The 25,666-nt window shown below is 36.4% G+C and overlaps 1 protein-coding gene across 50 annotated transcripts in view; it reads right to left on the bottom strand.

Moving 5' to 3' along the window:
- ABI3BP (ABI family member 3 binding protein) overlaps positions 1-25,666 on the bottom strand; it is a 277,985-nt gene that overhangs the window by 55,762 nt on the left and 196,557 nt on the right. For 30 of the 50 annotated variants that reach the window (XM_084991540.1, XM_084991544.1, XM_084991549.1 and 27 more), the window contains 12 exons: positions 25,216-25,290; positions 24,269-24,325; positions 23,566-23,631; positions 23,187-23,234; positions 22,360-22,434; positions 20,060-20,134; positions 16,180-16,254; positions 9,917-9,976; positions 9,292-9,339; positions 8,388-8,468; positions 5,651-5,725; positions 1,062-1,127 (listed from right to left, as the gene is read on the bottom strand). In XM_084991540.1, coding sequence (XP_084847666.1) covers positions 1,062-1,127; positions 5,651-5,725; positions 8,388-8,468; positions 9,292-9,339; positions 9,917-9,976; positions 16,180-16,254; positions 20,060-20,134; positions 22,360-22,434; positions 23,187-23,234; positions 23,566-23,631; positions 24,269-24,325; positions 25,216-25,290 — 801 coding nt within the window. The remainder of the gene's footprint in view (positions 1-1,061; positions 1,128-5,650; positions 5,726-8,387; positions 8,469-9,291; positions 9,340-9,916; positions 9,977-16,179; positions 16,255-20,059; positions 20,135-22,359; positions 22,435-23,186; positions 23,235-23,565; positions 23,632-24,268; positions 24,326-25,215; positions 25,291-25,666) is intronic. The other 20 variants (XM_084991569.1, XM_084991567.1, XM_084991575.1 and 17 more) reach the window with 1 other exon arrangement.

Genomic DNA, 25,666 nt, shown 5'->3' with positions numbered 1-25,666 from the left:
GAGGCCAGGGATCAAACCCACATCCTCATGGATACTAGTCAGGTTCATTAACTGCTGAGCCATGACGGGAAGTACTAGAACTTTAAGATTTCTTAGAATCACAGAGAGAAAAAGTGGAGGAAACACTAAATTCTCTGGTCCAACTTATACGTTAGCACAGGAGTAATTTACACAGACAGAATCAACCTCCCAAGTTAACTTTTCCTTAACAAGCTCCAGTGAAGGGGAATCCTAGAACCTTTAGTGAATTTAGAAAATTTAAAGTATTTTCCAGTTTAATTAGCCCTATATTTTTGCTGTTTACAACCTGTAAAATGTATTCATTTTTTATCATCTGAAAGAATCAAGTAAAAATATTCTCCCAGAATAAGAGTTTTTTCTATTAGAAAGAGACCGTCTTTTCTTAAAAGGTAACATTTAAAACATGTAATACATCATGGCTAATAGTAATGCTATCTCTATAATCACCAAGGAAAACTGAATGGGGGGAGTGTGATTTACACGAAAGCACTATTTCAAAGATTTTTTTACTGTTAAGTTTCTGTACTGGTCTCTGAATGTAATTATCCTTAAACATCTCTGTTAACTCTTTCTAGTTCCATGGATTCATCAGTACCTCTCTATTTAGCCACAAGGATTAGGATTTTGTATGTTATTTATTTCACTATAAGGATATATAGCCCTCTTATGGTACATTTGACTTGTTTCAATACATTTCATACACTCTTTTTTTTTTTTTTTTTTTTTTTTTTTGGTCTTTTTAGAGCTGTACCCTCGGCATATGGAGGTTCCCAGGCTAGGGGTTAGGGGTTGAATCTGAGCTCTAGCTGCTGGCCTATGACAGAGCCACAGCAACGCAGGATCCGAGCCGCATCTGTGACTTATACCACAGCTCACAGCAATGCCGGATCCTTAACCCACTGAGCAAGGCCAGGGATTGAACCCGCATCCTCATGGATGCTAGCCGGGTTCCTTAACTGCTGAGCCACGATGGGAACTCCCATTTTATATCCTCTTAGATGTGCTGATTATTTAGCTCATCAGAAAGAGAAACAACTTACCAGGTCTGACGTGTGGTTTGTCGGGTGTTCTGGGCCTCACAGGAGTAGTAAACAATCTGTGCGGTGCTGAAGCAGAGGAACCACACCATATTTACTAACCAACATGCCAAGGCCCCTAAATGGAGATTTAGCTCCCTACAGACCCACAGCTTGTAACTTTGCATTGAAGTATAAAGAACATTCTTAAATCTTGAATTATGCATCACAGCATTGAAGCTCAAGGAAAATAAAGCAAGGGAAAACATTCATGACTGGAAATGAAAGATTAACACAATCAAAGTGAAGAAGGTTATTTATAATCATGTAAGGATTAGTCATCATTTAGTCCATGTTGTTCAAGGGGATTTATTTCACCATGTGGTGGCTTAACGTGGTTAAACATATAAGCCAACCATCTGTCCCTCCCATCCATGTCCATCTGTCCATCAACCCATCTATCCATCCATTCACATCTCTCAATTAGGGAGTCACTGTGGAACATTTGTGAAAGACAATAAGTAATTTTCAAGGCAAAAAGAAAAATATGTTTAGGTATGTAAGAAAAAAAGAGTAGAAACATGTTGTCTCTATCAAATTGTTTTAGCTCATGAACCCTGATGTGAATAAATACTCACTTAGTGGCATTCATTAAAGCTTTAGAAATGAAAGAAAATGACCTCTGCTCTCTTGCCCGTCAAGAGAGGCTAAGCAAAGATCAAGAACTCAGATAGCCCTATTACTTCCTGCTCCTCTTATCCAAGGCCTGGCCTAGTGAGGAGCACTAATAAAAACTTGCCCAATACTTTAAAAAAAAGTAGTGACCATTGTATGCTAACAAATTCATGAGCAATTCAGCTGAAAAACTTTTCCTTTTGCTTCCTCAGGTTTTCAGGTGTGTGTTCCATCCTGGAATTTGTTTATCCTTCCCTTCCCTTCTCTGCCCCCCTTGACACACCACATTGCCTCCTGCCACCAACCTTCTTGGCAATGCTTCACCAAGCTTTTTACCAAACATGCTAAGACTGGAAAAAATTTTTCTTGCAAACTGTGTAAGTGGATTACACTGTTTCAATGATTTTGTTCACATCTTGAGTAGGTATTTATGTAACCATAAATCAGCAAATGCCTTGCCTACTATGTTTAAAAAATACACCTGCAAAACAGATTATAACATTGCTCATTTATAAGCGTCCAAAGCAAAGACCGATGAGCAGAATTTTGCCATACTTCAGGCCAAAACCAGCAGACACATACTGAAATTCTCTGTAGGTTTAATGTGGGCCTTTCAAAGTGTAGTAACTAGAGTGATGTTTTTCGCAGGATGTTACAAAAAAAAAAAAAAATCAGTTCTCGCACAACCTAAAATGTGTGATGATGATTTGTGAGTGTTTTTCTTCAATTTTCTTTGAGAGGGGTAGGATTCCCTGTCTAAAATATTAAAATATTTTAGATTTCTTGTTAATTTCTTCAATGTTAGATTGCTTCTACTTAAAGAAATAGAAGAATCAAGGCTCTTAACTAGTCTTTCTAGAACATATATGAATTTAGAACTTTAGAAAAGAAACAGAGCAGAACACAGAAATAATCGGCACTACAAGTCATTATTTCAGAATCACAGGATTAGAATTTTCCTTTTTACTATACTATAGTCTTTTCTTAAATCTTGAAAGAGCTTTTTATAAAGGAGAAGAAAAGTAACAAATTTTGGTCATGAGTTACTCACATAGCTCATCACACATAACCCCTGGCCTTGAGAAAACTGACTGCTTAAAGGTTTCAAATTTAAATTAAAAAAATAAAGACAAAAGAGCCTTGTGAGAATGTAAACATTGTAAATATCACCTCCACATGCATGGTTTTGGTGATTCATAATATAAATAATTTTAGAAGATGGCTTCATATCTGAATAGTTTTATAAAAATTATTTTAAAACAGCATTAAAAATACTTGAGGAATGAAACTCCCACTGTGGTGCAAAGGGATCGGAAGCATCTTAGGAGTGCTGGGATGCAGCTTCAATCCCTGGCCTGGTAGAGTGGGTTAAGGATTTGGTGTTGCTGCAGCTGCAGCTTGGGTTGCAACTACAGCTAGGATCTGATCCCTGGCCTGGGAACTCCATATGCAAGGGGTGGCTAAGAAAGAAAAAAAAACAAAACTTGAAGATAACACAAAAATAAACAAACAGGGATTACAGGAAAAATACCTTAAAGGACCTGTTTCTGCCCAGTATAGGGGGAAAGGGAGGAGGGTACAGTTTGCCCTGGGTAGGCTAAGGATCGGGGATTGAAATAAATAAAATAATCAAGGTATCCCAGAATACTTTGGCTTCTGGCCAATTGGATTTCTACCATGCGTTGAGATGAGAGGGGCGGAGGAGAGAAGCTTGAATATGTCAGGGTTAGAGTTACAGCTGCAGGGAACTGTCTCAGCAGACAAAGAAGCAAGAATGGCAGAGAGAAAGGTAATGGAGATGGTACTAGTAGGTTCACACTGTAGGTTTTAGGCACTAAGTTTCTTTGGAGCACTGGGGGCCACTGCTGAGGACTTGGAGACCAAGAAGCCTCATGGGTCCTGTACACACATGGGTGCAGTGTCAAGATGAAAGGAATGATTTCACCCCCACAAGACCTCTCAAATTGTTGTGTGTTGTCATGTGCATCTAATGCCTGCTGTTAAAAACAAAACCAAAACCACAGCACAAAAACCCCAGGACCATACAGTGAATGGACTTCCTTGTCCACGGAGCTCAGGCACACATTTAACAGAGTTGGACCGCAGCATGATCCCCGGATATGCAGAGTGCCATTAGTAAAGTTGACCCTCTATCCCCACGCAGGGTTCCAGGCTGCATCAGGTTGGAAATGCATTCCTTGTGAGCCTCCTTTAAAGATCCTTGGCACAAGTTTAGAAAAGTGTGAAGCCTAGAGACACACAGTTAAGGCACAAGCTAAGGATCCTCAAAACATAAGATGTTAAGACAATTCAGAGAATGATATCAGATCCTGGATATACATCCAATCAACAGTGAAACTCTCCTAATAAAACCTAGAAGCAATTTGATACAAATATTGATAGTCCCTTTAAAGTATGAAAAAGCAAAACCAAGAAAAGAACAGGCCTATGATTTTTGTATCCTCAATTCTGAAATCCACAGAGCTTTAAAGAGCTGAAATCTTGTTCTCATTTGGTAATACAACTTGAGCTGAATAGAGTTTTTATCCTACTTACTGTAAATACTTTTGACTTTGCTATTAAACATAAATGTGTTTGTTTATGAGAATCCAGCTATCTTTTATTAAGCCAGATATTAAAGAGGTTTGCAAAAACATTAAAAATGAACATAAAAATCAGGGTGGGATATGGATGTAATAAGATTGAACATCTGCTGTTAGTGGCTGAAGCGTAATGAGGGTGTGGGCAGGCTGCCATTTTAGTGGGCTCCTTTCTTCTGCACATATTTTTAAATAAATACAAGTTAATAAATAGAAAGGCGGTGATAAAGTAAATGATAAAATAAACATTGGAGATATTATAAAAATTAAATCAAACAAGTTCAAAAGAAAACTGAGAGTAGAAAATTGACAGAACACAGTAAACCAGCTATAATGATAAAAATAAAAAATCATTATATAAAAAAAGAAAACTTACAAGAACTGTCCTATTCCATAGTGTAGTCTCTGTCATGTTTATTTAGAATAAGTACTGCTTCACCTATTATAAAATATATATCTTACAATTGATTCCTTCTATTATTATTTACTCTTATTATTTTGTTTCTTCCACCAAACCCCTCCATTGTAACTGATAACTGAGTAAAATAAACTTGTCTTATAACTTCTTAAAAATTATTTGCTCCTGTTTTTTTTTTTGTTTTTTGTTTTTTTTTGTTTTTGTTTTTGGGCTGCCTATATGCTAGGGGTAGAAATAGGCAAAAGGGGGTAATTAAAAAACAAAGTAAAAGAAACAAGAAAATACTGAAAATCCACAACTGGTTATAACCCCAGTAGGACAGAAAGATACAAAAAGGAAAGACTCCTGAGAACACGAAGATGTGAGAAAGAGCTTTGTGTAGGCAAGATGACTTCCAAAAAAGAAGGAAAAAACTAAAATAAGGAAACCCCAGAGTAAACCTTTCTGAATATTTTAATATTAAGTCATCATTAAAAAATGATTTTTCTTGGCACTAGTTTCCTTTTTCAGACTGCAATATCAATGTGTTCATCAAGTTTGGGAGATGGGACAAAGGGAGAAAAAAGGAAAGAAAGGAAGAACGGGAGGAGGAGAAAGCTAGAAAAGATTCTTATTTCTCAGATGTGGAAAATGAGGCAAAAGAAAGCTAAGCAAGTAAAAAGCGATTGGAGCTTTCTTTGCTCTTAGTATCAAGCAGTTGACCATACATCCAAAAGCAAAGCTCTAACTAAAGAAATCGTCTTTCCTACATTTGACTGATGTTCATATCAATATTCCTATTTGGCTGATGTCCTATACTTATGAAATGAAAAAAATACATTAATTTACTGTGATGAAAAATTATGTTCTTAAAAGAAAATTTCCTTCCTGCTTAAAAAAGAAGGAAAATTTACTATCCAGAATTGGGGAAATAGCATTACCTTGAGTTGTCTTTGCCAATTCGGTTGTTCGTGGAAGCTTAGTTGTGAAGAGTTCTTGGGTGGATTGGTCTGTTTCTGAGGGAGAGAACACAGTAAGATAGCTGGCTTTAAATAATTATCATTATGAACATGTCGAAAAAGCCTCACACTCCTTTCTTCCCTGTGCAATGATAAAGTGGTAAATTGCATTTGTAACTATGCCCAGTAAGCATCTTATTTCAAAATTAATGTACATTTTAATAACTTTCATTTATCATATTTACTGTCTTTTTTCGCTATGATTTTAATGATTATTAAAAAGATTTCCAAAAGCGTTTAACTCAGGATCACTGTTTCATGATTGTATTTTTGGACATGGCTGTATTATTGGTGATGCCTCCTGTATTTATCTATCATTGCCTTCATGTTTCCTCCATATTTCATGAGCTTCACAAGTTATCTAGGTGAGCTAGAAAAAGAAATAGATCATAGGAATTAATGTGAATTAACATCATATAAGAATAAATAAGAATAAATATCCTATTTGTCTCATGTGAAAATCAAAGTTTATTGACATACAGATGCATTACTCCCGACAAAATAAAAATAAGTGTGGCAATATTTCCACCCTCATATTATCTTGAAGTCATTACAACATCATACAGAGTAGATCATGTTGTTCACGTTGCCACATAATGGACCCAAGGAGATACTTGGTGCAAATAATAGGTTGTCATCTTGTCCTCTGACTATTTTATAATCTGGATTGTGCTCCTAAAAGAGATACTTGTGATTGTTGGCTCATTTAACTAAAATAGATTAAAAAAACAGGGAGTGGCATTTAGATAATTAGCATACCCAACAGTGGTTCCTGATAAGAACATTTTTTCTCTTTTCTTTTTCTTTCTTTTCTTTCTTTTTTTTTTTTTTTTCTTCTTTTTATGGCTGCATCTGAGGCATATGGAAGTTCCCAGGCTAGGGGTCCAGTTAGATCTGTGGCTGCCAGGCCCTACACCACAGCCACAGCAATGCGGGATCCAAGCTGAATCTATGACCTACACCACAGCTCACGGCAATGCCAGAATCCTTAGCCCATTGAACAAGGCCAGGGATTGAACAGGCATCCTCATGGATACTAGTCAGATTCATTTCCATTGCACCACAATGAGAACACTAGGACTTTTGACTTTGCCATCATGGGAGTGTTGACTTTGAGGGTCTAGGCTACAACAGATGAATATTTGGTAGTTAGGATATATTTGTTCATTCAGTTTTGAATTTTTTCCTTCAAAAAGGATTTCTTTTATAATGTGATCAGTAACTTCATTTTGGCAGACACTTGCAAAGTATGCATTTATTTGAAAAGGGATGAAGAGGGGAAAATAAAGCCACTGATTTAAAAAGAGCCACATGGGCTATAGCATGGACAGGGCAGAGAAACCAGAAAATACAAGCTGGGAACTTTTGTTTTCCGGTTCAATTTCAGCCAAGTGTCAGGCAAACTGGGGTTTCCCAGACAGTGAAGACATTGACACTGAACTCCTCGAAAGCATGACCAGCTCATCCCACCAAAACTTCCTGACTCATTCATCCATCTGTGTTTCTCCAGGCCACCCACATGCTCATCAGATGAATCTGGCTGTCATTCTCTGCCACGTGTTTCTTCTCCATCTATCTTTAACCTTTCACAGATTTAATTTCAACTCTCATTTCAGCTTGAAGACCCAGCATCCATGTCACTTCCTATATGAAGCCTTCTCTGATACCCTCAGGTAGTTTGCTTAATGGGCATGCTGCTCGTTTCTCTATTAACTCATTGTAACGTATAACATGGGGGTTAATTTTCCAGGAGTTCTGGTGACTAAGTGTGTGGGTTCCAATTTGGTCCTGATGTTAGCTGTATGGCTTGGCCAGATTTTTCAATCTCTCTATGCCTCAATTTTCTAGTCTTTAAAATGGGGCAATTAATAGCTACATGGCTTAAATTTAAAAATTCATGTAGAATACCGGGTGGCACAGAGGAAGCACAATATCCCTAAATCCTATCTTCATTTTAGATAGCGAGCTTTCCAGGGTAAGGACTTAGCTTTAAAACAGTTTTATTTGGGGAGTCCCATTGCTTGGTATTGCACACAGCACCCATAAAATATTCAAATATTAGATGAAATTTTTCTTCCCAAATGCTGTTTCAAATGTGGAAAAAACAACAAAAATAATATAGCACTGATATACTTTGGGAACATTCTTCTTTTTAAGATAATTGAAATTTTGTCAAGATGTTTTAAAACACTCTTGTTTTACATTAGAAATCAGGAGTTCCTACCATGGCTCAGTAGAAATGAATCTGACTAGCATCCAAGAGGATGCAGGTTTGATCCCTGGCCTTGCTCTGTGGGTTAAGGATCCAGCATTGCCGTAAGCTGTGGTGAAGGTCATAGATGCGGCTTGGATCTGGTGTTGCTGTGGCTGGGTGTAGGCTGGCAGCTTCAGCTCCAATTTGGCCCCTAGGCTGGGAAATTCCATATGCCAAGGGTGCAGCCCTAAGAAGACAAAAAAAAAAAAAAAAAAAAAGGAATCAGCATAAATTTTAGAAGGACAAATAAACAGTTAATGTAAAAGAGTCAAGTGAAATGGATAATTTTTTAAAAATGATAAAGATACCCTCTGCTGTTTGGAAACCCAGGAACACAATGCTACTTTAAGGGCAATCCCTAAAATGTTAGTTCTCATTGGACTGAAATATCAAAACAAAATTTACCCAGGGTGGTTTGTAGCTCCTCTTGACTAGAACTTGGTGAGATCATAGGAATGAAAGGGCTGCCTCGTGTCTCTAAAGGAGCTGAAAAGATAAATACCAAGGTTGTCAATCTTGAGATTCAATAGCCAGCACCTGGCCAAAATAATATTACATGAGATTCCTTTATTTGAAATAGAAAAAGGAAAACATTGAGTGAATTATGGAAAAGAAAGGTAAGTGCGCATAGAACCTTCTAGGAAATGGTTGTGGAATATTAGAACAATGGTTCTCAACTGCTTTTTTTTTTTCCACCAGGATAATAAAAGACACTGGCTGCTTGACACACCTCCCTGACCATACCTGGTTAAGATGGGAATGAGTTAGCCATGGTCCTGGGTCTGTCAGGAGAGCACAGAGGATTATAAAGGGAGAGAGTATTATTGCTGTAGCAACCATCTGGAGTTTGTGAAAGTTTATTTTTAGAAATAAACCAATGTTAAATTGCAGTGTTTTGACCAATATTAATAATAAATACTTGCTAACACCTTTCACAACATGCTAGTGTGTTGTATGTAACACCACAGCTGAGAACCACTGAATTAGCAGGAAATGTTAACTACATGGGTTTGAGTAAGGAACCGTGGAACCACTGGTGAGAGTGGTAGAACTATTTCTCAACACAGAGACAGATGAGGTAGATGAGGATGGACTCAATAATGAGTTGTCTTAAGTTGGTCTTCAGAGCAACCTTTGGAACAGTGAAATCATTGCCTCTCTATTTTTGGAAAAAGTAAAAATAATGAGAATGAAACAATGAAAAGGATTGAGAACAGATGATGTTTAAATGTAGTCATTTGAGAAAGACCTGCAACCTTGATGGAAGCCAAGAAAACAATTAGAGTGGGTCAAATGGGAAAGCCATTACCTATTGTCGACTCTGGTAGATCAATTCTAAAGGTAACGGGTTGCAGAACTAGGCCAAAAGCAAACCAAAGAAATATAGTTATGAGAATTACTACGTGGTGAAGTAAACCTAGTTCCTGTGTTTCTATATGCACCCATTTGAAATTTAAACATTCTCTTAGAATCATAACAAATATGAGAAAATTCTATGTATCAGGCGACACCCAGGAAACTTAGGTTAGCTAAAACTTTAAAGTTTTCATGCACTGTCACTATGAGGAAACTCTGCGTAAGCATCCATATTTTTAAATTTCAAAGTACACCATTTGGAATGGAATTATATTTACATTCTGAAAAGGTGAAAATGGTTGACCCAGTTAATAATTCTGTCTTATAACTTTAGCATGATCTCCTAGTCAACAAAAACACTTTCAGGGAAAATAATTATACACTCTTCCCTCCTGGGGAAAAAAAGAATTTCAAACAAATTGTATGAGTAAATCTTCCTCAAAAGAAATACACATTTTCTATTCACAATTTTCTCTGAACTTCTTCCACATCACAATCATTGCAAAAATATATTTACCTCAAGAATACTTTTTGGAAAAACATACTTCCTAATGGGGAAAATAAAACAATTCATTTACCAGGTTCGCTCTGAGAGACTTCAGGGTCTGGTTTATGGGGAAGGAACACATCTCTTGGAACTGAAAGAAAAAGATTATAAAACACTGTGCACTCTCTATGTCACACCTGGAGTGAAACTAAACCCACAGATATAAAATACTGGGAAGCATGGATAAAGCAAAGGCATTTTCACAATGCTAAGGAGCTAAGCCAAGAAGAATCTTTCTAAAATGGAAAAATATCACTGTGCAGGGAAGGTTCTAGTAACAGTAAAACAAAGTTGGTTGCAGTTCATTCTGAAAATTCCTTTGGGGTCGGGGGGAAGGAAGAAATAATGAATGTAATTAAACACCAGAAGGTGGGTCTCCCTCAAGTTGTCTTCAAAGTAATAAGTCAGTTTTGGTCTGAAGTTGTTAGATGCCATTTGATATTCCTGATAAAATTCCACTGACGGCAAGAGAAAATACATTATCTTAAAGTGCAGAAATGGCCTGTAATTGAAGGAAACAGCAAGAAAGGCAAAATTCTTAAATATTTAAGAGAAGAACAAAGTTTCATTCTAAAAGCACTAACAGTTATTATGGGGAGAAATGAGAGTGAAAGCAACTTATTGGAAGATACCAAATGTAAAATTTGTGAGAGTGCTTGTTACATAGTAAATGTTAGGTAAATGTTGCAATTTTTGCATTCTTAGTGATATCTAGTCTAATATAATAGGTATCAGGGCCTCCCAACATATGAAAACATGAAAACAAAGGAGAAAAATGTCTGCTAAACAAAAAAAACCTACTCCTATTCAGTCCCCATATCCAGGATATTTTTAATGCCTGTGTCAAGTTCTACTTTGGCAAAATAAAATGGAAAGCTGGGAATTTGATACCTTTTTCTCATTGGGAAAAATACTAGGGTGAGTCACCTATTGTTAATACCAGGTTTTTATGGCAAATCTCCTTTCAGCAGCAAGAAAATGTGTTTGATTTAGTTGCCCTACAAGGAGTCCTTGTCAACCCCACTCATTCACAGAAAAGTTTTCCTACCACACGGAATTCATTATTACCCTTTGGTATGCAGTGTAATTTACTTGTCTCTTACATGGTGCTAGAGGAATAAAAATTAGGATTTGGGCTAGAACTCTGCTTCTGAGAATGATGAAGAAAAATTCTGTACTGTAAGTTGGACAAACACTGCTTTACCATTAGTATAGAAATAGATTATATAAAATGGACAGTCATTCTCTTTTATGGCTTATGGGAAGCACGTTTAACTTGCATATCACATCTGCTGTTAGAGACCACTAAGTAAGTACCAGTGAAATCACAGTTGTGGAATTTGGTGTATTGAAAAGACAAGTGACTCTATGAGAAGCTCTATGACCGGAAAGGGAATAAATAACCAGGGGAACCTGAAATCTGGATTTTTTTTTTTTTGAGGTAACTTGAAAAAGATTAGTGGTGGACAAAGAGAACACCCCATCACAAGTGTGAGCATTTCACCTTTGCTATGTGGTATTTTTAAGGATTCAAGTGGCAAAATGTGAGGCATTTTCAGCTGTAAATCAAGGTGACTGTTTATCTGGAGGGTGAGGGAGTAGGCATTTTTGTGGGACTCCGTGGAAGTCATGGTCATGGCCATATAAAACAGCCTGCAGTTTATAAACACCCTAATTGGTTGCAGTGCTGGACTATAGAAAGGCACTGGGATTAAGGAAAGGAGAAGCTGAGAAGAAATGTGCTACCAATAAACCCACTGTGCTGTAAATACATTACTCGCTGCCCACCTTAGTTTCTTGAGGAGTTTAGGGTGGAGTAATGTGGATTCCTGCTGCTGCGATTGGCACATTTTAGGCATGAAGTGATGATTTAATAACTGCCATACCTAACTTTCTAAAGCAGGTGAAATCAGTGGAAAGGAAAGAACTAGAAATATTCACAGGAAAGGGATATGAATCATTCTCATACTTGGTTAACGGGTGCTCCAAGAAATGCAATTTTTTTTTCTTTTTCCCTATGTGGCATTCCTTCATATATATTAAATTGAATAAGAGCATGATTCTTAAAACCTAAATCTTCTATGCTCGGGGAAACTTATCAATGGAAATCATGACAATTTCTTGGAGAAGGCACTTTTGATTTCCTTATATTACCATTATTATATTTTAGACCCGTTTGTACTAGCCAATTTAATACTTATATTAACTAACCAATGAACTTACCAGTTATATCAACTACCTTTTTGAATAAAGAGCACCTCCCTTAAAAAAAATCAACTAATGCAAGACAATTATGACAATCGTGGGTGGAAAAGTCCAAAATGGACAAATGTAAATGAATGTGCATGAATGTTTGGCAGGTGTAGATGAGAGAATGAAAGTGTCATTCTCTGACAAAGATGCTGGGATTTAAAATCTTCAATAAGGTTTCCCCCGGCAATAGGCTACAAGGAGATTCTCTTAGAAAAGAAATACACATAGACTATCCACCCTTTTCATTTCTCTTGCTTTATTCTAATCTTGTACCCTAAGGTCCAGTCTGAGAGGAATAAGGTAGAAACCTTTCAGAGCCCACTTTCTGAACTTTATCTGTGTTCTTGGGCCATCACCTTCCTTCCTATCTCCTCTGGAGCCTTTCACTTTCTATTATTTCTATTATTTTATGTTTTCTCTCTTTTATATTTTTTTATTATTTTATATTTTTCTCTTTATCCACAAGTTCCTCCCTCCCCATCTATGAAACAGCTAAAATGCTCCAACATCCTAAAAATAATAATCATTTGTTTGACATGGCTTTCTCTTCAAATCATCCCTTTTTCACCCTCATTCCTTTAATCTAAAAACTCTATCGGCCTCTGCTTCCTGGTCTCATAACTGCATTTCTTCATCCACTGTGGACTGGCTTCCCTCTCACTGATCTCCTGCACCCATGGATCCACAAGGCCTCATGCAGAGTTCTGAAGCTCAGAATGCTCTGAAAACAGAAAAGTTATTTCCTTAACTTATTTGACAGCAAAACATGACTAGAACTGACTTGAATCCATTTACAGTTTTTATTCATCCTGAGTTGTGTGACTATTCATACTTCTCACTGCAGACTTATTAGTATGTTTGTAATCAGTGGTATAGGTGCACCTTTCTAAAGTCTAAAGATGGCTAAATTCGGAAGCACTGGCCCACAGGTTTCGGATGCAGGCTTCTGGACCTGTACCATCAAAGTCCAATAGCTCTTCTGACCCCTGTTCACCTCATGGTTGTTGATGGCCATCCTTCCCTGCCTTGCCTCCCTGGTCTCTCTTCCCTGGTACTCTCTGATCTTTTGACAGCAATTTCTGCTGGCTCCTCTTCCCCTATCCACTCCTTAAATATAACTGTGTCTCCATGACTTTGATCCCCAAACTCTTGTTTTCTCAGTTTGTACTTTCTCTTGGATGATGTCATCCACTCACAAGATTTAAAAACCTTCTATATGTAGACAAATGACTCCCAAATCTACATCCTAAATATTGACATATGTTTAGAAATCCAAAAATACATTTCAACCACCAATTCAATGGCCCTCCAAACCCAGCACTTGCAAACATCAAAACTTTATTCCTCCCTATGTGTTAAGTGCCTTAGTTAATGGCACTATCATCTACTGCCTGCCCACGCTTTAGACCACAGTGACATTCTTCTCTCCACAATGCCACTCAGTCACTGTCTAGGTCCTAGCAATTCCATCTCCAAAAGACATTTTAGCCTTAGTCTCTTCTCTCCTAACTGCAAAAATGCTCAAGTATGACTGCAAATTTGAATTTGCCAAAGAGTAGTAATAGAACATTTGTAGGATTGGATAGCTTGATAAAATCTAGATTTTTTTTTTCCTGGTTTGCTCCCAGAGACTGAAGTCTATCCAAATATCTATGGGCCAAGAGAGTCACCTCAAAGCCAAGACAGCCTTTGCTACAGAAACAAATCAACAAAGAGGTACATCTCTGCTGAGCTAGGCATCAAGGCGAGTCCTTTACTCTGAAATTGAAATCATTCCTCCAAAGCAGATCAAAAGAAAAGTCAGTTCTGTTTTGGTTCTGGATGTGGAGCATGGGCTCAGTTTGTCTAGATTCCTCTTTAAGTGTTGTAAATAACTTCAACTGAATGATTCAAAGATATTTTCTAAAAGCCTAATTGGTTGAAAACTGTGTTATGCCTTGGAATCTATAGACTGGAAAAGTTGAACAGAGAAACTGATACTGACTTACTGGTCTAAAAATTTGAGTTTTTTACTTATAAGATATCTCAGATTAAATTTTGAGAAAAACACTGTGATAAAACAACTCTGTCCTGATTTCAGCACTACATTTTCCATTTTTAGATTTTTACAGAGCATCTATTTCCCTAGGATACCAGTATATATTTAATCTACATGGAATTTACCCTGTTTTTCTGAGCAAGAAGCAAGGCTGTGGGCTCATTAGGATGTAAACCTGAGCCTAGAAATAAGCCCCAAACCATTTGAATCCAGTTTTCACTTGGGAGAAAACTGAGAAGTAGTAATGATTGCCTTATAATTCCTCCTGTAGCATCACACCCCCTGGAGCAAAAGGGGAACCCCTGATGGACACAATGGCAGGACCAACACCAGGTTGAGAGACAGAATTTGAACTGAACATTTGGAACTAGAGGGTCAATGGGGTACACTCAGTGAAGGCGCCAAGGGGAGAATTTGCGCTATTTTTCCAGGGCTCAAGCTTACGAGTTAGAGTGTCTGTGAAAAATAAGGTATTGATGCAATTAACGCAAATATTAGACATCAAAAAATAAGCAAAAGGGAGTTCCATTGTGGAACCTGACTAGTATTCATGAGGGTACAGGTTCGATTCCTGGCCTTGCTCAGGGGGTTAAGGATCTGGCATGCCACGAGTGTAAGTCACAGATGTGGCTCAGATCCTGCATTGCTGTGGCTGTGGTGTAGGTTGGCAGCTGCATCTCCTATGCAACCCCTAACCTGGGAACTTCCATGTGCCAAAGCTGTGTCCCTAAAAAAAAGAAAACAATAAAGTCTAATTATTAGATATATTGTTGCAATGAGATGATATCATATCAGGACCAAAAGTATTACTTTCTCTAATGAAAAGGAAAAGTGATAAAAATCACTTGAATCTTTTCCTGTTATCTGTAATGACTCCACTTCCATTCTATATTTTATTCCACAACTGAAAACAAGAAATTGACCTTTTGCAAGTGGGAAGATCAGCTTTTTTCTTATTGGCATTTCTCATATTGACAGATGCATTTACTGGCATAAATTTAAATTCTAGACTTCAGGGCAAAAGAGACTCTTTGTAGCCTCTCATCACCTGCAACAACCTATCCCACAACAGCACTTATACAACCTGGAAAACATGATAGCAAGTGAATGTACTTGCTTCCAAAATGTTGTCAAGTTATAGCAATCCTTTGGTTCTGGGAACTGTCCATATGCTTCTGGGAACATCTAGGGATTTATAATAATTGAACATTTAAAAAGAAAGGGGAAAATGTACAGTATTTCACAGGTACTCTAGTTAAAAAAATAACTTGGTTTGGCTTATTAGTGAACCAAGAGTGAACTAACGACCGAAGGTAACAGCGGCTTCCTATGTGAAGACCTAGAGAAATGTCTGGGTCCTTGCAGTCCCCACCCTCACTGCTCCCATAAACAGGAGATTATTCCCCTTATAATCAGACAAAAAGCCTTCTCATATGATAGGTGAGAAATAGATTTTAGCTAAAGAAATCATTTTTGTCTGTGTGTGTGAGACAAATTTCTTAAGCTATTGCTCCATGAATTGGTAAAATAGAATTTAAAAGGGAAAAAAATGCTCAATCCCGGGTAATGGAAAATTTCTGAATCCGAGAAAATGCATAAATGTCATTTGCTCCATTTGTAAAACTTCATTTTATCATTTTTGTGGGAAAATTCCAAAATTTTTGAAATTCTTAATTTTATCATATTTTGCTGAAATGTGAGCATAGTGCAGTTAACATGGGTAGATTATTTTTCATGAGTCAGAAAATAAGAGAAATTTAATTCTAGAAGAAGCATTCTGAAGGCAGGTGTAATTCTCTGGCTTTGGACTATATCATTGACTTACAATATGAACCCTTAAATAACTCTTATAAATACTCTGAAATGATTATATCATGCATGAAACAATGTGGTATCTGAACATAAGTGAAATATAGACCCTATATTCACCAACTTTCATGTTTCATTGCAGCAAAGTGTGACAGTAGAACACATTTGGCTTAAACATGAAATAAAGCATTTACCAGATGGAGTATAGGACACTTCTGGACTTGGTGATGTCTTAGGCTTTGGAGTGACACGCTGGAACACCTTAGGAACTGAAAGAGAGAACTCAGATCATGAGTCACTTGGTTTCAGCATCTCCCAGTCATGCTTAACACATAAGATATGACAAGGTATAAGCCTGATCCTGATTTTAAAAAAAGTATTGAAATGGGAGTTAGATGGAAAAAATAAACCTTAAGCTCTAAAATTAGATCAGTTAGATTTCCAGATACTTTAAGAATATGAAATCTGAAACACAGTAAAATTTGACTAAAGGTTAAGGGTAAGATGAAGATTTTCTTGAAATCTTTGCTTCAGAAGAGATAGAAATTAAAGTAATATAAGTGCTTGTGTTTTTTGGATGTTTGCTTGACTTCTTAAATGTATCCCCATGTCTTTCTGTGAGGATAAAATCGGTGAACTCATAGTGGGAGCCCACGAAGTATGCATGAGAGAAACTCAGTCAACTCATCAATGGAAAGTGAAGTGGACAAGGGGCTGAGGTGGGTGGGTCACATCTTAAGCCCCCTTCAAGTCTCAGGCCCTAAATAAACCTTTAAATGAACATGTTCACAAACCAAAATTCTTTCCACAACCGTTCCTTTGAAGAAAAAGGTGCTAATGTAATAGATACCAGGAAAAAAAAAAGGGTGAAGTTATTTATATCTTATTTTATTCAAAGATACTTTCATAAGGATTGTGCCCTTTGATTTTCACTATAATGCTGGGAGGAAGGAATTATGAGCTTCACTTTATTTTTTAAATTTTTTATTAAAACTTTTTTTTTTTTTTTTTTGTCTGCGCCCAGGGCATATGGAAGTTCCTAGATCCTTACCCTGCTGTGCCACAGTGGGAATTCCCTCTCAGCTTCACTTTAAAGCCTTGGGTTGGAGACTATCTACCTGAGGATCCATGGTTATCAGGCACCAGAGACAAGACTTGAACTGAACACTGAGATCCAGACATGACCATGAGTTCCCAAGCCTTGGGCTCTCTGTATTCCAGCTCTGCAGGTCACATTTTAATACATTTCTCATTTTTTAGGTGGAAATAATAAACCTGTCCAAACTCAAAGGGTGGTTGTGAGAATTAAGTGTGGAATGTCAAAATGATGTCAAAGCTGTACTCCTACAAAACATTTGTTTCCACTTTTGGAGAAAATTTACAGATTTGACATTGAAGGATCTGAGTAAATTTTTTTTTTCATGTTTGCTGCCTCAAAAACGAGAAAGCATCCAAAAATTGGATGGTTATAAGATTTCTAGACATAAAATTATTAATAATGGGATTGTTCACAGTTACTTAGGAATCTAAAAATCAAACCTGTGCTCAATGACAAAAGATTCTTGATGATTTGTTCCACATTTTTATCTCAATATGTCCTTCAGTGCCAAATATAGTAATTTAAATTTTGCTATCTAATTTATAAATATAGCTTAGGTATAAATAAGAAGGTGGCATGCCCAATTACAGAATTTCATTCTGAAAAAGATTACTAGGTGAACACATCATGTTGCTCTTTAAGTTGTACACACTATTGTCAGATGATGCCTTTACAGCCCAACAACAGTAATTTGCATTTGGTGTTGTACTTAAGAACAGAACATTCTCCTAATTGGCTTTTGAAATTTACAACAGCTAGCCAGGAGTAAGGGAGGAGGTATTAGGGTTTAAATATTTGTCTTTGAACTATTTAGTGATGCATATGCATCCCTACACAAACCTCCTTAAAAGACAATAAAAACATAGAATATTGCTGGCATCTATTAAGTAAAGCTTGTATTCCTCTGGGTCAGAGAGAACCTAATTTCACCAACTTTTAAGAGGAATAATTAGAATGCATATTTTATTTTATTTTATTTTTAGGCTTGCACCCCTGGCATATGGAGGTTCCCAGGCTAGGGGCCAAATCAGAGCTGCAGCTGCTGGCCTAACCAAGTTAGATTTTGGTTTCCTATTCACAAATCTAATGTACTTGTTTTTTAAAATTCTTATTCTATTCATTAATCATTATTTATTTATTAATCATTATTTTTCCCCAGTATTTCTTGTATGTTAATATTTCAAATGTATTTCTTGTTATTATTTCTAATTTCTTATTCTTTCAGATGATTGTTGCCTTGGTACCTTCGTATAGTTATGTATTTTGCCCATATCATTTTCTTAGCAAATTGTAGTAATTAAACAAAAACACATTTCAAAATATATTAAAGCAGACTTAAAATCATTAGCTAGATGTGGTACATAGAACTGTTTTTCAAGGAAGTTTCCCTCAAAGAAAAGATAACAGGCAAAATTCCTCTCTGAAGTATAAAAGACTATATTAATATCACTCAGATGTTAAAGCTTGCCCCCAAATCCACAGTTTTTCTTTTCAGTAAAGATGCTGAAATTTGATTAAATAATTTGTGTTGGTAATTCAGAACTTCTACCTGGATCAAGCATAATTTTGATGTTGCGAATATTTTCCCTTTCCCAGGCCATTAGTCATAGTTAGGGTTGCTTTCCTAGTAAACTGGGTAAAGTGTACCTCATATACTTTTCGGAAGTGGGTCATGCATAAATTTAAATTTAGGTGATTGGTCTATATTGTAACTTCCTTCACTATAGGAGTATAAAATTTCATTTCATATTCCCAGTGTCTAGCAGGATGCATTCAGCATGCAATAAATATTTGTTCAGTGACTGACTGATAAAATGAATTAGTTAACCACTTAAGCACCAAGGGGTGATATGAATTTTAAATTAGGAGAGAAGAGGGACAGGAGAGCAGTTGATTAATGACAGTAGAGTAGGCATGACTGGGTATGTGTTTGGAGTAGGCACCAATGCTAGAGATGTATGGAAAAACTGATGGATCTAAGTGGCTGGATGAGGAAAAGAATAAAAATCAGATGTAAAATGCTGAGTGTCTGCAACAGATGTAAATGAGAAACTGAAAGGAGGGAAAGATGAACTTTCTTTGAGGCATGTCGAGTTTATGGTAGCCTGAAATGGAGATCTGCCAAGGCAGTCAGAGGAACTAGACAAGATCTTGGTTGAGAAGTTAGGGTTAGAATTAATCATTCAAGCAAGAGCTTATTGAACAGAATAAAAATAGTTTACAATGACTCTTGTATGAGTCCTTTCCAAAATTTATAGCAAAATAATCAAAGCAATATTATGTAATCATTATTTTGTAGGAGAGGATATATATCAAAACTCTTCATAACCTAATATTAAATAAAATCTACTGAAAGATCAAAAAATGTGGGTGATGGTCAGGGGAGGACATTCACAGACCAAGGAAGGGCTTTTCAAGCTGAGAGAGGCAAGGGCTTGGCAGGCTGCTCTTTTAAGAAATTTCATTCTTTTCCAAACCCTCTCAAATAATGTAACAATAGGGAAGCTTTCTGAACTGACCTACTCCAGTGATATACTTTACTATAAAGTCTAACAATAAATGTAAAGAGGAGTTCCCGTCGTGGCAAAATAGTTAACGAATCTGACTAGGAACCATGAAGTTGTGGGTTCGATCCCTGGCCTTGATCAATGGGTTAAGAATCCAGTGGTGCCAGGAGCTGTGGTCCAGTTTGCAGACGTGGCTCAGATCCTGCATTGCTGTAGCTCTGGTGTAGGCCGGTGATTACAGCTCTGATTAGACCCCTAGCCTGGGAACTTCCATATGCTGCGGGAGCGGCCCTAGAAAAGGCAAAAAGACCAAAATAAATAAATAAATAAATAAATAAATTTAAAGAGTTACTAGGTTTCAAAGGAAAACTAAGTTTACAAGGATTAAAAATCTAACTTGCTATAATTCAACAGAGCAACCCCACTAACATTAGACTTTTCAGGCCAGAATATAAAATATGTATTTACCTGGCTGCGTTTGTGGGATTCTTGGACGTGGAGATGTTTTTGGTTTGGGAGGAGTGCGCGGTGTCTGCTTGGGAGCTAAAAGAAAGGATATAGGTTTGGAGCCCTTGAGCTCTTTGGGAATCACAGTACCTACACCTCTAGGATCTCAAAGATGTTTGTGGAGTGACTGAAGACCTAAATACACAGCAATTAATGCACTTAAAGCTCTCAAAGAGCCACAAAGTATAAGAAGATAATTTTCTTATTATAATAGAATACAAAATAAGAAAGCACGTTAACTGATATCCAAGATATTCAGCTGGCAAATACAACTGTTGGAATTTTAGAAATATCTACTTCAAATATATTTTAAATGAGTTAAAAATAAATTTCTCAATAAAAAATTCACCCTTATTATAAGCTCACACCGTCTAATCAGAAAATCCCAGTATAACACTTTAAGTGCAAAAACATATAATTTCTTCTAAATAAAAAGTGTGTTACATTCTAAATATATCTAGAAAATGAAAGCATCTTAACAGTAAGTGCTAATGGAAATAAATTAATCTTGTTAAACACAACACAATTTGTATTGGTTACATTGGGGAAGAAAAACTGAACAGAAATTGAAAGGATACATTATTGAAGAAAGTTACTCTTCTGCTGGGTAGTTCCTAAAGAAGTTCTAGGACATTCAGTGTAAAAATCAATTATTTCTTCACCAAGAAAATTGAAAGCATATCCTGCTGGAGGAAAAGAACTATTAAATGCAAAGTCACAGCTTGTGGAAATGCCTCATTTGGTTGGATTAAGTGTGTTTGGGATAAAGAGAGATAAGAAACAAAAAAGTTTCAAGGTCATGGAGTTTCAGGCACCTCCAGAAAAGCTTGCTGAAAAGAAGAATTATAGATAAAAGAATCAGTTGAGTCTGTAAGAGACTTCTTCCTGAAACTTAATCAAAATACACAGGGCATGAAGTGGTTTCAGTGGAGCCTGTAGAGAGATGAACCAGATTTTTTGGAGATTACACAGGTTTAGGAGCCTGGAGCCTGGAGATTTAGAGCTGGCTTTACTGGTCACTTGGTCTACAACCATGGGTTCTTCATCAACAGTAAAAGGATTTTTAAAGCCCTTCCAATCCTAAAATGCTATACTTCTAGAGTTTCCTTAGTCTTGTGATATCCTGACTCTGAACTGCTTTGCTTGCTGAGGTTCCTACTGATAGGCTGTTTGCTCCCCCCAGTTTATAAAAGAGAGCATCTTCAGGTAAAGGCATGTCATGAGGCAATTCTATAAAAAAAAGATTCAGAATGAGATTAGTACCACTAACAGTATTCACAGTTAAATGATTCAATCATATTAATGATCACAGCTATTAAAAAAAAACCTTGGAAAAGTTAGAGATAATTGACACAGATCCAGTTAAGACAGTCAGTGTGAAGTCTTGATAAAAATAAAATTGTACAGTTGAATAGGCAAAGCTGAAAAGGGTATTTTAGAGGACAATGAATAAAATTGATATCCATATTTCTTTTGGAAATAGAGCCATACAAAATAGTTTAAAGTCAACTGAAATATAAGTTTGGGCTTATTTATGATTAAACTGCTGTTGGGAGAGCCAGCAAATATTGAGAGAATTTTTCCTTGTAAGAAGAAGCACATTTAGATATCCACATTGACGATTTGTTCCCTATGTTTTGAATTTCACCATCAAGTAAACCTTTATGACTTGCCAAGTAACTGGTTTGATTTTAGTTTCTCCTATTCGGATGCAGTGAAATGGTCAAACCGCCACAGGAAGGCACAGTAGAAAGAAGTAAGGGACCTGAAAAATGATGAGATGGCTGGCCAGTTGTATCCATTTACGTGGACTGCATAGTGAAATCTGTTTCTAGAGGTTTCAGTTAATCTCACACATAAATTAGGTATCTTAAAATAGTTTTTATATAACCATAGACATTGTAAACCTAGTCAAAATGATAAAGTATTTAAAGTTAAAATACAATATTTATATATTAAAATAGAATATAAAAGGTCTTACTCAGAAATATTACTATTTCCTGCCTGAAAGACTTGCAGAGTAGCTGAGAGGTGTTTGTCAGCTATATCCTAAATTATATTCACAACACTGCCATGTGACTGGCTACAGATTGTGAATAGAAGTGGGACATTAGAAAGGCAAGATCACCCATCCAAGACTGTGAGCAGTGATTAAGTTAGGGCTTCAGATAACTAATAGCAGTGCCCATAGATCATCTTTCCATTCTTATAAGTTCTGCAAACACTCACCTTCTGCATGAAATACAAAAAAATGTATTTACCCGGTTCGGTCTGAGGCTCATCTGGGCTGGGTAGGATTATAGTTTGGGAAGGCAGAGGTGATGTTTCTATGGTAACTGAAGGAAAGTACCCAGAGTTACTATAGTGCTTCTCACAACTTGCGTACAGATGATAGAAAGGATGGTAACAAGGAGATTTTTAAAAAAATAAAGAAAATTTCAAGTGTGCAGCAAGATAGCAGTCCTACTTCATAGTGCATTTAGTTTAAAAACTGCTTAGAGATGCCAGGTTATAAAATACTCTCCAAGTAAGCAATATCCTTACTTTTTAAATCCTCACTCCACACTAGTACCTCCCCAACAATGCTAGAAAGATATGTTCAATAGTAATCACAAAGAGAAAAACAAAGTGATAAAAAATGTGAAAGCATAAGCCATTCAGCAGCATTGAATTTTATTTATTTAACTAATGAAGAAAACACCAAACATGTAAATGAACATGATAAAGTGAGCATTAATGCAAAGCATTTTGCTAGGGGAAAAAGTATAAGTGGATCATCATACCACAAATATTATCTGAAATATTCAACAGAACAACAAGCTGGGAGAATGTTCAACATTAGGAAAAAGATACTTCAGATTTGACAGTTTCAGTGACTTAAGTAGAGAGAGAGAGGGACCAGGGTCTAGATACAAAACTTAATGGGAAAAGACACTTTTTGGTCAATGATTATGAATAGAAGCATCTAGAAAGAAAATTAACTGCCATGACAAAGAATGATGTTGCAGCATAAATTCACAATGAGGGAGAACCTCAGTTTTTGGGTGATGGTGACAATGGAGACAAAAGCTGCTGGCTGTGTCATTACCTAGCATGGTCTCGGGTGGTTCAGACACATATGTAATAGATTCCACAACTGCATTAAAACAAAGAACAATTTTTAAAAATGTAAGATATTAAGCTATAATCAAGTATCTCTTTCTTGAATATCAACACACCTCATCCTGACTGTCAAATGTTATTATGCCTCAATATTTAGATATTACAAAACTGAAATTTATTTCTGTAGTCAGAGAGTCAAAGACCATTTTAGGAATTCAAGAATTTTGGAAACTATAGCTCTAAAAAAGCTATTCAACTGTAGAACAGGTACCCCAGCTTGAACTTTCATGTTTCATGAAACATGACAGATGCTAATTAAAGTTTTTTTTTGAATAAGTGAATCAAAGCATGGAAACTTTTACCACCTTCAGTCTTTGGCTCCTCTGGCCTGAGTGGTACTTTGGCAGTGGGATAATCTGTTTCAGTTGGTACTAGGGAAGAAACAGGGAATTGTAGGTTAGTAGTGCGCAGCCCAGAGGATCCATTGTAATGGAACACTACTTAATTCGACGACAGAGGTTAATTATCTTAAGTAGATATACTTGTGAGAATAAATAACATTTAGGTATATTAGGCAAGAAATAAAGGCAGTGTGCAATGTGGAATGTGGAATGAACACACACACACACGCTAACTGGCAGAGTCTTAAAGCAATTTCTACCTGAAGCAAAGCAGATAATTTCACTTCCCTACATATTTTGTTTAAGGATTCTAGTGAGAGGACAACATAGAGTGAGTTCATGAAAGCATGGGGATGAATCCTAAAAACAATATGAAAATGAAAAAGAGGATGTGCATATTCATATTACAAGAGTGACCAGAATATTAACAAATGAAATTTTGCATTCAGAGTGAAGAGGAAACTAAATAAGGAAACTGTGAAATTTGCATAGCCATACTAGTGCAACGTGCTGCGTGTAACATTTGACTCTCAAGATTCACTGGGTGAGCTCAGACAAGATGTGAAGAGCTATTAAATGTCACAAAGCATGAGGACATCCCAAGGTGACTTCCACAATGAGATGGAAAAGCACATACACCTGACTTTCCACTGGAAAACATTATTACCTATAGCTTCTTTTGATGACTCAGTACTAAATGTAACCGATTCCACGACTTCAGAAACTAGCAAAAAAACACAAAATGGTACAATTGATCAAGGATAGGTTCTTGTGAGCACTGAGTGAATTCAAACTAACTATTTAGACAAGTACCTTATACTTGTAAGTGCTCAGTGTCGACTGTCACTATAATAACAATAGTATTATTAAGACCAAAGGAGACTCAAGTAACTGAATTGAATTAATAATTTTATGTGTTGCAGGTTATCATTAACAATCATACCTTGTACTGTCAACAGGAACACCAAAATGCCAGTTAGCTAATTAAAATATACACAAAAGGGATGAAGAGAAATTACATAATCCTATGTTAGATAAAAGCAAGATCCAGCATTTCAAAATAAATGTCAGAGAGTTGCAACACATTGCTAAGAATGATTTTTAAAATTTGTTTTTCATAGTGAAGGGCAATAATGTTCAGGCTCTTGTATAAAGTGAAATTTTGTTATCTCTACCACCCAAGTGAGAACTTTCTCCTTCCTTAAGGTTCACAATTGAAGGAGCATACTTTTCACAGAGCACAGCACCCATTTAGCTTATTACTAAAGAGAACCACACATCTGTAAGTTTGTGAAAAATAAAGGTAAAGGATAAAATCAGTTCTTCCAAGTGGTTTTGTTGATTCCTTTATCGGATATGTGATTATTCTCTAATATGATACAGAGAAAACCCAATAAAATGAAGATAAGTATTTCTATAGAGTTGAATAACACAACTAATATGAATACAATGTATTACTAATTTAACACCAACATGCAATCATGGAAAGAGCAAGTACAAAATACAGAGTTACCAAACGTGTATTTTGCATTTTTTAATATTTGCAAATACAACACTTGGAGTGTGTCCCTTGAAGCTCTTGGTGTACCCAGACAGATTAAATAATCTATTTACCAGGTTGACTTTGTGTCATGTCTAGGCTTGGTGATGTCACTGGTTTCAAAGTAAGAGTTTGCAGTTCAATGGGAGCTGAAAGAAGAGGGTCTAAGTTGTCAAAGTTATTACGGACAATTTATTTCACAGGATTTAAATAAAGGCAGCAATACACGGACTTTGAAAATTGCAGGGTTATGGAGTGGCATGCAGACTATGTGTTATTTAAAGCCAAAATTATGCAAATTACGGATAATAAATCCTAAATCCCCCCTCTTTCTGGCCTGTGAGATAAGAACATCTTCAATTGATAGAAAAAATTAAAAGAAGATTAATATTCTATTACATGTAAATATGGTATGAAATTCAAATAAAGTTTTATTGGAACACAACCACACCTACAAACTAAGATGATTCAAGGTATATTTACATATCACTTACATCTTGGCATTGGTCACCTTCAAGCTACAAC

This window comes from Sus scrofa, chromosome 13 (genome assembly GCF_054392235.1).
Source record: "Sus scrofa isolate SSC_HxYL_T2T_F1_AM1 chromosome 13, Sscrofa_HxYL_maternal_Yorkshire_Landrace_v2.0, whole genome shotgun sequence".
In the NCBI taxonomy this organism is placed as follows: Eukaryota; Metazoa; Chordata; class Mammalia; order Artiodactyla; family Suidae; genus Sus; species Sus scrofa.
The sequence above is the reverse complement of the archived record's forward strand: the minus strand, read 5'-3'. Positions and strand labels throughout refer to the sequence as shown.